The sequence below is a fragment of the Pteropus alecto genome, unplaced genomic scaffold (assembly GCF_000325575.1).
Source record: "Pteropus alecto unplaced genomic scaffold, ASM32557v1 scaffold113, whole genome shotgun sequence".
NCBI lineage: Eukaryota > Metazoa > Chordata > Mammalia > Chiroptera > Pteropodidae > Pteropus > Pteropus alecto.
In genome coordinates, this window is record NW_006433949.1 from 3,914,825 (window position 1) to 3,926,987 (window position 12,163).

The 12,163-nt window shown below is 49.3% G+C and overlaps 1 protein-coding gene across 1 annotated transcript in view; it reads right to left on the minus strand.

Moving 5' to 3' along the window:
* Window positions 1-7,582: 7,582 nt before the first annotated feature.
* The window catches only part of KSR2 (kinase suppressor of ras 2), a 338,884-nt gene continuing 334,303 nt past the window's right edge, over window positions 7,583-12,163 (minus strand). Inside the window, exons 18-19 of the mRNA XM_006908594.3 lie at window positions 8,664-8,793; window positions 7,583-7,720 (exon numbers count right to left, since the gene is read on the minus strand). Coding sequence (XP_006908656.3) covers window positions 7,583-7,720; window positions 8,664-8,793 — 268 coding nt within the window. The remainder of the gene's footprint in view (window positions 7,721-8,663; window positions 8,794-12,163) is intronic.

The following is a 12,163-nucleotide window of genomic DNA, read 5'->3' on the forward strand; positions in this document are numbered from 1 at the left end:
GTCACAGGCGAAGCTGGCCGATCATGATGAAAAATACAAATACCCCCTTTTCCTTTCTTTGCAAGATCAATGAACATGACCTCCTCCGAACACTTTGCTAGTGAACAGAGATCGGAGGTCACAGAGAAAGCGGTGGTTTGGTTCTTCCTGGACTGAAATATCTAAACCTTCGAGCTGGCCTCCAAACAATTCAGGGTGGCGTAGGCAGCAGGAGAGTGGCAGGGAGGGGCTGGAATCCTGGTGCGGGCCGGCGACAACAGGGACTGAGGAAGCTGGGGACAAAGCAAGGACGTGCCGAAGAGGGAGGTCAGGAGCACGTGACACGGGACCTAAGGATAGACCCCAGGAACCCTTTCCGGCAAAGCAGAGAAGCTTCAAAGGCACAGGAGTTGCCAGAGTGTCTTCCTGGGTCCCTCGGGCCCTGTCCTCAACCTCGGGCTGGTGCAAGTGAACAGAGAGAAAAAGCAGCCTCTGGAGACCCTTCTGGGCCTAGCCCAAGGCGCTGGGCGACCACGGCAGTTAGTTCTGGAAACGAGAGAGGCCAGAGGGCGCAGGCTGCTGCTCTGGTGAGCGTTTCGGCCTCGGGGCAGCTGCCCGCTGCCTGCTGCTCCCTTTCTCATTTCCTGTTGCAGCACAAAGGTCCATGACAAAGGCTGGAGTCCAGGGACCCGAGAAGTCTGGGCTGGATTTCAGGCTTTCAGGAGGCCGCTGGGAAGAGCCCAGGCCCAGGCCCAGGCCTGGTCCCCCGGGTGACTGTTCGGACAGGAGGTAGCCTCTGACAAGAGCCGCCCCCCACTCCCCCACCCCCCAGCGACATGAGAGCGGCTAGGGCTTGTGCAAATGTGTGTAAAATGCCTCCGAGACACACAAATGTTGAGCCAAGAGCCACAGAGTTACACAAGTCCCCCAAAGGGGCACGTCCACCTGAAAATGGCCCACATGGGGACCTGCAGTCTGCTCCCATTCAGAGGGGAGCACTGGGAAGGCCTTCGAGAAGGTCTGGCGAGGCACAGGGGGGGCTTCCCTTGCCCAGGGTCTTGGGAAGCATGGCTGATCTCATTATTTTTCCCAGTTAGAAGCAGGCTCGGCCCCCAGAACACAAACCTGTCTGGGGGCCACCCAAGATGGGGAAGACCCTTCCCCCACCACCTGGTTGGATGTCGAGTCTGAGCTCAGGTAGGGTTTCTAAAGTCTTAGTTGCCCTCGTCTGGGAGGGAGATGTCTGGATAAGGAAGCAACCAGAAGGAATCAAGCATGGGCAACGTCCAGGAAGTAGAGGCTGGGGGCTGACCCTGGGTGCGCTGCCTGCTGCCCTCTGCCCTGCTATTGCTCTACTGGGGGACAGACTGCCCTTTGGTGCCAGGTCAGATGAAAGAGGTCTAGGGCTTTGGGAATGTAAGACCTACCCTTACAAGGTATGGAACATGAGGAACGTAAGACAGAGGTTCCTGCCGTCATCCTGCACTGCTGACCAGCTCTCAGCATCCTTCCTGAGGAGCACTTGATCCCGAGGTGGTGGAGGAAAGACACCAGCCGACATGGGGAGCGACGGGGAGAGACGGAACGCAGGGGCACTGAGCACGACAGACCTCTAATGGGGAAGCTGCTCTGGGCCTCGGCACCAGGCTGGAATTGAGATGCAGAGCCTCTCCAGACAGCTGCCCTCCCTGCCTGCTCAACAGGACGGTTTAAGAGGGACGGGGAGGGGAAATCCTTTGCTAACAGGATGCTCTGTGTACACGTGTAACCCAACACACACGGATCCCAGGAATCCACATCTGTCATTGTGGAGGAGAATCTCAGCTGGTGTAAGTGCCGAAGCGGAGGGAGGGGAAAAGAATGTCCTAGAACCCCATCCCCGGAACCCCTGTTTTCAGGCCCCAGACTTTGGGGGGTATCATGGATGAAGGTGAGCTGTCAAGAGCCCCAGAAGTCATCCCGGCTAGGGAACCACTGTGCTTTGTAAATGGCAGGGACAGGGTGGGGCAAAAAGGGACGATGCTCTCACAAAACAGGAGAAGGCGGCAGCGTTGGGGAACCGGACCCCAGAAAGACTCGATTCAAAAGACATGCAAGTCCGTTTAGCTGTACTTCGAAGCTATATGCAAACGTACCACAGACCATGACAGGCTTGGGCTGGGGCCTCTGAGAACAGATGTTTACAAAGGAACAGCTTGGTCCCTCTGCCCAGATCTTTGCCCCATAGCCTCCACTAAGTTGGGGTTCAGCTCTGCACTCACATCATCCCATCTTCCCATAGACCACAGCTGGGATCCACTCCGCAGAGACCAGAACAGCCGAGGAAATGTTTTGGAGCCGGGGCCTCTTGGCTCTTGTTGGTCAAGGGGAATTGGGAGCAGATGGCGTCGTACACGTAGACACACATGGACACACATGGACACACAGACTGGTCCCACGAGCATGCCCACGTGGGCCTCCTGCGCTAGTCTCCACGGCCCAGGGGGTCTGCATTCAGCCTGCAAGTCTCCTCTCTACACTACCCCGTGCCTTGCCCATCAATTCCACGTCTCCCTGGCTGGTTCCGTTGAGTCCCAGCTCAGGGGCCCCCAACCCTGCCCGAACAAAAGGACACAAGTCCGGGGTTCAGGGAAGCCACCGAGCTCAGTTGTGCAGTGTTCCCAGGCCGGCCAGGGTCAGACCCTCTGATGGTGAGTCTCTGGCCTCCTGAGCTGGCAGAGGACAGAGAAGGGAAGGAGAAGTGGCCCGGGAGCTGAGGCAGCTGAGCGCCATCCCTTTGTCCAACGGTCACAGCCTGGAGTGGGGAGAGAAGGGAGAGAGTGGCAAGAGGTCACATGGATATGACAGTGCTGTCTTTCGTGAAATAGCACCTTCTCAGAGGGCCAGGTGGTTTGAGATGAGCTGTTTCTGTCCTCTACAAGAAAAGGTAGAAGGGACTTCTCTTTATTGAGGTCGTACTATGTGCTAGGCTCCGTGCCAAGTGTTACACATACCCGATCTCACCGCAACCTAAGAATAGCCTGCAAGATAGGTGCATTATACCCTTTTAATAGATGACAAAACAGGATCAGAGAGGGTAAGTGTTTTGCCCACAGGTACACAGTGAGGTAGCAGCAGAGACAAGATTTAAACTCATAACTCTTCCACTGGAACACGTAGCCCCGGACTAGGTCACCTAGTGTGTGGGTTGGGTTTAGGCTATGTGGTGCTGGAACACTAGCCTGCACGCTAAGAATGCTTGGTAAGGGCAGGAGACACAGGAGGAGGGGGTGAGACCCAGATCCACACCACAGACTCCTGCTATGAGTAGAGGCTTTGCTGACTTCTGTTGAGCCAAGATCTGGGTGATCGAGGCAGAATTCTGTGCCCGATCTCCCAGGATGGCTCTGGAAAGAGACCCAGAAGGCGCACAGGTAATCTTTGCCTAGAGGGTGGCAGAGTGGAGTGAACGAGATCATGGATTTAGGGTCTAGACCAACCTGGGTTCCAATACTTGCTCTGGTCCTTACGAGCTGCGTGCTCTTTGGGAAGGCACTTAAAACCTCTCTGTGCCTTGGTTTTCTCATCAGTAAAACAGTGACAACGAGAGAGCCTACCTCTTTGGGGGCTCTTAGGATTCAGTGAGATAATGCAGATAGAACGCTTGACACAGCACTGTCACACGTGTTTAATAAGTGATACCCAGATGATGGATGTTGTGCTGGTGATGGTAACAATCTAGACCAATGCCATGCAGCAGACATACAAGGCGACTCAAAAGAATTGGAAGCAGGAGCTCGAACAGATACTTATACACCACTATTCACTGCAGCATCATTCACGACAGCCAGAAGGTGCAGACAAAACCAAGTGTCCATCAACACATGCATGGACAAACAAGATGTGGTAGATGTGTACGTGTGTATATGTAAATTTGTAAATACATCCAATGGAATAGTATATGCATATACACACATACACACAATGGAACATTACACAGCCATAAAAAGGAATGGTGTTCTAATACATGCTACGATGTCAACGAACCTTGAAAATACCATGCTAAGTAAAAGAAACCAGACACAAAAGGACAAATACTGTAAGCTTCACTCATATAAAATATGTAGATTAGGACAATTCATAGAGATGATACAGATGAGAGGTTACTAAGGACTAGGGGGAAAAGGGACTGGGGAGTTATTGTTTAATGGTTACAGAGTTTCTGTTTGGGGCGACGAAAAAATTTTGGAAAAGTGGTGATAATTGTGAATGTAACTAAAACACTTACAAATGGCTAAAATGGCAAATTTTATGTTTTTTGGAAAAGTGGCGAAAAAATTTTGGAAAAGTGAATGTAACTAATACACTTACAAATGGCTAAAATGGCAAATTTTATGTTATATATATTTTACCACAATTAAAAAATTAATAATGTAATATACCCAAACTCACTTAGTTGTACCTTTTAAATGGGAGATTTATATGACATGTGAACTGTATGTCAAACATCCTTTAAAACAAGGAATACCATGCAAGTCATCTACGTCACTATAAATCCTCTAGTCATATTTTAAAAAGTTAAAAAGTGAAATTAATTTTAATAGTATATTTTATTTAACCCAATATATCCAAAACATTGTAATTTCAATAAGCAACCAATATTGAAATATGTATATGTAACATAACAAATTATGTTACATCCTTTTCTTTATGCTACTTCTAAAATTTTGTGTGGATTTTACCCTTACAGCCCATCTCAATTTAGACTCGCCATGTTTTGAGCGTTCAATAGGCACATGGGGCAAGTGGCTGTTGATGGACAGCAAGGTCCAGATCCTCATGACTCAAAGGGTGGTCCATGGACCAGCAGCCACAGCATCACCTTGGAGTTTGTCGGAAATGCAAGATCTGCGGCCCTACCTCAGACCTACAAGAATGAGAATCTGCATTAAAAAAATTCCTTAGATGATGTGCACGCATAATAAATTTTGAGGTACGCTATTCTGGAAAACAGGCTTGCCCCAGCCTTGCCTCCAATTTACCATGCGCTAAGCCATTCTGGGATTCGAGAAATCACAGCTCCTCAGATGTGGCTCAATGGAGAGGCAAACCTAAGATCCCAGTGGTGAGTTTTGAGTTATCCGCCCACATCCTTGGAATATGTCAGCTGTAGCTGAGATGTCTTGGTGGGTCCCCTCCACAGACTACAAAGCTCTAGACAGGACCTGCATCCTGGGCCTACTCTAACTAAGCCCTCCCCCAAACCTCTGCCGACCTGCCCAGGCAGCTTCTGGAAGGACTCCAGCTTTGACCCCCACCACTGAGTGACCATCTCAGAGCCAGATGAGTGTCACAGAGGAAACTACAGGGACTGATGTTGTGGGGAAAGTGAACTCCAGACTAAGTTGTTGAAGCCTGACCTGTGTTCCCAACTTTGTCATCGACACTCCATGTGGATGTGGTTGAGTTTCTGAATGTCTCTGGGCCACAGTTCCTCCACGTGTAAAAAAAAAGGAGATTGAGTAAATCTGGAATGGTCAGTGAGGGCATTTTACGCACTGATCCTGAGTAACTGCTGGTGGCTACCAGAAATGCTGAGTGATGGCGAATGTGCTGTGATAGATTAGTCATGTCTGCCACGGGTGCAGGATGAAGGCGCAGACTGTACACACTTGTCATCCATGAAATAGGTAATCCCCAGGACTCTCCCACATTGACACCGAGAAGCAAAGATGGCTTCTGTTCCTTTGAGGCTTTAATCCTTTCATATTTCCTCTCTCTGAGGTAGGGGTTATGATGTAAAAGAGAGAACTGCCACTCCGGGCAATGAACAGGGCTCACAGTGACAACGTGGGAAGGGACAGAGGTGGGAGCTGCCTTCAGATCTCTGCATGTCGAACCCAACCCCAGGTGCTCCACAAAGGAAAAGCCCTCCATAGCCCCAGCGTCCCGGTCCCCAAAGCCTGCAGTGGGTGACTCTGGGGGAAGCAGGGCTGGGACCACATAGTTTCTTGGGCGCCTTCTAGTTCTGGGAAAGCTTCTGGAAAGTTTGTCATCCTTTGAATTCACCTTGCTTCCTACCCTGGCCTGAAAGACCATGCTGACCTGGCCTCTGACAACCTTCTGCCTCTCTCTCTCCTGTTCACCGTGGTCCTGTTCTTCCTGCCCCCTACCTGTCCTCCCACCTCTGCAGCTCACCCCCACCTGGAGTGCTCTCATTTCTGATGTGGGGGGCTGGGCTCTTCTCCAGGGCTTCGTTTTAATGTTACCTCTTCAGAGGCGCTTTCCCCGACCCCCTGCCTCCATCTAAAGTGCCCACCATCACTATCACGCAGTAGTTTTTACTGTCTTCAACACTATCTGACATGATCCTTTAAACCATGTTTACCTGCTTATTGTGCCTGCTCTAGAATGTAAGCCCTATGAGGTCAAGAACTTAATTAATTTTGTTCACCTCTGTATTCTCATTCGTAGAACAGTGTCTGGCACATAGCAGATATTCAATATACAAAGACTGGATTAAAAAAAAAAAAAACGGCATAAATTGGATGCATGAATGAATGACTGACCTTAAAGTCCCTTCATGGAAAACCACAGTTTCTTGTCCTCTCTTTCCTCAGCTCAACTCTACCGAAAACTATAGAAAGGCCTCCTTGTGCCCCCTCTAACCACTGAGCTTCAAGCCCCTCTGTTCAGTTGAACTCCCGCCTTCTCCTCCCTGACCCCGAGGAGAGCAGAGGCCACGGGGTGATGGCCTCAGTGACATGTGAGTTTTGAAACACAGTCCCTTCACGTAAAACCACAGTTTCTTATCCTCTGTTTCCTCAGCTCAACTCTACCGAAAACTACAGAAAGGCCTCCTTGTGCCCCCTCTAACCACTGAGCTTCAAGCCCCTCTGTTCAGTTGAACTCCCGCCTTCTCCTCCCTGACCCCGAGGAGAGCAGAGGCCACGGGGTGATGGCCTCAGTGACATGTGAGTTAAAAACATTCCTGGGACCTGCCCAGAGCTCTGACACCAAATCTTTAGCTTGCCCAGGAGGGAGGTCCCCAGAGAAACGACATATGTAGTCGTCTCAGACTGAGCCACTGATCTCTAGGCAGGAATAAGGGGAGGGGAGTGGCATGTAGCCTCTTAAGGAGGAAGCCAGAGAGACACTCATGGCAAGGAGTAGCTGAGTACCTTTCCTGCCTTGTCTTTGTGCAACAGAGAATGCCAGAAGCTGAGGGCTGCCATGATGGGGACAGACTGCTGATCCAGGGCGAAGATTTCCCGAAAGCTAGGCCTTGTGGCGGGTATGCTGAATACCTGACACGAGGTTTGGTGGGTCCAGGGCACTCCCTGACTACAGGACACTCTGACTCACTGGGCATCAACCTTCATCAGGAAGAATTAGGCAACGAGGTAACCATGATAGCCACGGGGACCAAGGCCCTGCGTGACAGCCTCCAGCTCCTCAACCCCAGTGCAAACTCCCCTGAACAGAAATCTGATAGGAGAGCATGGTGGCTGGGGGAGGGAGCAGGTACATGCGAAGGAGAAAGGTGGCAGAGGGGTCGGGAGGGAAGCACAAAGGTGACAAAGGCCAGAGGACAAGAGCAGCGGGGAGAGAGGCTAAAGAACACCTACTCTGCAGACTTCCAGAAATGTCCGGGGTGCGACAGGCGGCGGTTTCGCTTTGGCAGTTTCTCCAGCATGTCCATGAGCTTGGTGAAGGTGGGCCTCTCTTCTTGTTCAAAGGCCCAGCAGAAGAGAAGAATGTCCTGAAGAAACCACCATGAGGCGATTTAGCATAAACGGTGACCTCGATTACTTCTTGGCTCCTCACTGGCTCTGTCCATTTGTCTATCCATTTCCCCCCACTTCCATATTCCTCCACCGCCCATCCATCCGTCATGCATCTACCTATCTATACATCTCAATTCATGCATTTATCTGCCATCCTTCCAACCAACCATCCACTCATCCAGTTTCTGAGCCCATCCAGTGTACCCCACCACAAGCCCATAGAGGTAAGCCCTATTCCAGAAGGTCTGGGATACACTGAGATAAATCAAGTTCTTTTCAAGGAGTTTCTAGGCATTTTTCTCAACACGGAGAAAGAAAAGGGAATCCTGAGGTCTCTCTCCACGTCCCAATATTATAAGTGTCCTTCAAAGCCACAAAGGGGAAAATTATTTTTAGTAAATCTCCTCACCTGAGAAAGAAAACCTAGAGGCAGGTAATCCTTAAAAACATACCAGATATTTCCTCCCTCCCTGACTCATCTGTCCTCTGAAGGAAAGAGGGGCTTCTTCCTGCTGTGTTTTTAGAGGACGATTATAAATTTATACTCAGGCTTCTCTGTTTCTGTATATCTTGTTCAGAGTCGGATATTGCCTTGAAATTTTTTATGAAGACGCAAATAAAATTAGAATTATTAAATGGGTGATATTAATGAACACCTTTTTAAGCTGATGGAAAAAGAGAGATTCACTGGTTCTATGAGCAAGCAATCCATTGCTAGGCAACACCTGGCCAAGTGCTACTGCGCCCCTGGTGGCCAGAATCTGATTTGCAGGCATAGGTCAGAGGTTTTGCCCAATCATTTCAGGACAACCATGCTTTAGGAAAGCATCTGTAACGTTAACATGCAGGAGAAAGCAGATCCAGAGCAGAGTCTGCGTCTCCCCTCGTCCCCCAGACCTGGCATTATCCTGAACTTACCGAGATTTCTTTTCCCATGCCGATCTGGCTGAGGTTGGGCTTCAGGCCGGTGCCCATTTGCCAGATTATTGCCTCTGCTGGTTGGGTCTTGAAAGGCCACTCCCTGGCGTGGAGTTCATACCAGATTGTTCTGTCGGCAGACATTGTTAAAGGGCAATTGGTGTGATATGTCGCTCATGTCCCCATAACCAACCTAGGACCGACCACTCGGCCGGGCCGCGGGCTGACCACTCTGTTCTCTAGTTTCTTCTGCACGGGGTTGGTGTGTTTCTACCTGGGCAGTACCTAAAGCTTTCTTGATGTCTTAGAAGTCAAGCTCATCTCAGGATACCTTCTCTGGTGCCGATTAACATGGATTGAAACCTAGAACTTGAACAGCTTAATATAATGTAGCTAAAATCCCTGTAATTCTAGAAAACCACTGCAAGGGAATAATTAGGGATGCAAAAATCACTTATAAGGATGTTCTCTACAGCATGATATATAGTACTGAAAAAGGTAGAGGGAATGCAATTATTCGATAAAAGAAGCAGGTTGCATGTATTACAGTAAATCCATAAAATGAAATGGAACACTGTATACTGTATTATTAAAACACTTCAAAAAGTTTTGCTGACACGACAAAAATTCTTAATATCTAATTTTAAAATGAAAAAAAGCAGGGCACAAGATTGTATGTAAAGGTATGATGGTCCTCGTTTAAAAAAACCATTATGTATGTATGGACAAGAGAATAGAGAGAAACACAGCAAAATGTTAACAATGGCTAATTCTGGGGAATAGAATAGGATTTTTTTTTCCTCTTTCGTATTTTTGTTTACTAAGTATGAAACATCCCAGAAAATAGCAGAAAGGGAAAACAAAGAAACATCTCAGGGTCAGATTGCCTTGGGTTCACGTTCTGATTTCATTCCATACCGGTAGTATGATGCTGGGTAGCTCGTGTCACTTCTCTGAGTCTAGATTTTCTTACCTGCCAAGTTAGAATAATGATAAAACTGCAGTGGAAGAATATTTATCTGGAATGCTGAGCGCCAGAAAAATTCAATGCCAGAATTATTCTAAAATGATTGTATTATCATTGTTTCATAGATCACAACACTGTAATGACTGAAGGACGGGCTGCTCCAGTGAGCAGCAGCTGGGGATAGGCCAGGCTGGGCTAGACAGTGTTTAAGCGATGCTGGCAGGTGTGGGTGGCAGCGAGGACCACAGGGTACTCACAGGATGCTGGGGCGTTGCTGACCTGTACCACGAAGATAGGTCTCAGCTCACTGAGAACAAGAGTACTCAATTCGGGAACTAGCTGAAACGATCCTAGGATTCTTCTACTCTAACTGACATAAATGTGCTTTAAAGAACATGGAGCACCCTGTTATCCTCTTTACGGATCAGAGGACTGTGTCAAATCAACTATGTCTACTTTCTGCCAGGTTCCACGTCCTGGGAAGCATCTCCTCTCCCCTGCCAACCTCATCCTGCTGGGGATGGGTGGTGATGCTCAGGAATTGGGATGTTGATGGTCAGGAAGTTCTCGAGTGAAGGTGCTGGGGATGAGTGTTATCCTCATCAGAGACAACAACACTAAATGAGGCTTTACTCCGCTGGTGTGCCATGCCCCTTCCTGTTGGGAACTGTGAAGAACAAACTATCTTCTCCACGGCAGTCACTTCCCGATCTATTGGCCTCATCGTACCTGAATAACAATAAAACCTCCATCTTAAAACAGATGCCCATTTTATGGATGAGGAAACTGAGACTCACGAAGGGTGTGTATCTTGCCCAGGGCTACACAGCAAATAAGAGGCTGAATCCACTTCGTCTGATTAGAGAATTGTACCTCTGGCCATTATGCTGTACTGGAAAACCTCCACTCCAACCTAGTCGAGAGTCCTTATTAACTGGGGGGCAGGAACAGTTTGAGAGGGCAACCCCGTAGTTGCTGGTTGGGGCATTAGTGGAGAAAGCACTGACGGACAGACTGCAGGCTCCACTCCTGGGAAAGCGGGAAGGGAGGCTATTAGGCGCCTCACAGGTATTTTCCCACTCAATCCCACTCAACTCCTCAATGGGGTTTCCCATCTTCAAGTTAGGGTTGCGGGGAGTAGGGTTTCGAGTGGTGAAATGACTCTCACGTCTCTGTGGGGAAAAGCACCGACTCCGGAGTTAGGACATCCCAAGCCTGACCCCCAGCTCCTCTGCTGATTACTATCAGGCACGTTCTGATTTAATTCCAGAACCTGGAGCCTCAGTTTCCTCGCCGGGCAGCTGGGGACAGCGACACCTGCTTCGATGGGCACTTGTGAAGATGCCATGAGACGGCACCATAAAAACCTTCATGCGGCGCTCAACACACTTTTAAAAGTCCATTTTGTTCTAAGTCACGCCTGAGCATGACGTCCCCAAGCAACAAGGCGCACCTAATTGGCAGGAAACCAGAAGCGCCAGGTCCTTCAGAATTCAGCGGCGTCAGGAATAAAAGCCTCATTAGAACTCCCTTTCAAACCCAACTTCCAAGAGAAACTCACTTTAAGGAAGAAAGAAAAAAACAAATTGCTAACGACAAAAACTCCAGTGGAAACCCAATCACTTACTTTGGTACATTTTATTAATTACATTCTTTTTTCTTTTGCCAAATTTATACAAAAATATACCAACTTAATTATTGCAATTTGGCTTCGGATAACAATATCTAGATAAAGACTGGGGCATAAACTAAGCGAGACAAATGAAAGCCTCTAATGCGATCGAAGCGACAGACATCAAGAATCCTGATGTGCCAGCACCCCACCCACCCCCACCCAGCCTTTCCCAGTGGGGATACTTCTCCATGAAAGATGGTCTAACCTCTCTCGGTGGAGCTAAGTCTTATCTGCACACATCTGCAGCCCTGCGAGTTTCCCAGCTTCCCCAGCATCATGACCTCCGGCCCTTGCACCCAGCCACAGCTGAGTAAGGTGGGGATCAGCACGGCCGTGGGATGGGAGCACAGATGCCTCCCGAGCGGCACCTCCTCATCGTGCTCTGCCCTGCACCTCAGGGCTGTGTGTCCTGGACCCTCTCCTCACTCTACACTTTCAAAGACACCCCATTACCCCCCATGGCTGCAGCTAATTCTTTCTTTACTGACGATCCTAAACTCCCCTTTCCCAAACTCTACATGCGTAAGTTCAGCGGACTTCTTGGTTCTCTTGGCCATCTCCATGGCAGCTCAAACTCGCCGTGTCCAAATCTGCTCTTTGCCTTCCCGGTGTGCCCCAACTCCGGGGTGTCTGCCTCGGTGATGCTCTTCTCCACCCAGGTACTTAAGGAAGACATCTGGGCACCGCCCACCTTCACTCCGTCAGACCCAATCCCTCCCACTTCCTAAATGCTCTTCCACGCCCGCCGGTGCTGAGTCCGTGGAGAATGCTGGCATCTCCGCCCGGACTGGTCACCCGGCCTCAGTCTTTCCATTCTCTACACAGTAGAGTGATTGTTCTAGAACTCGAAATGTTATT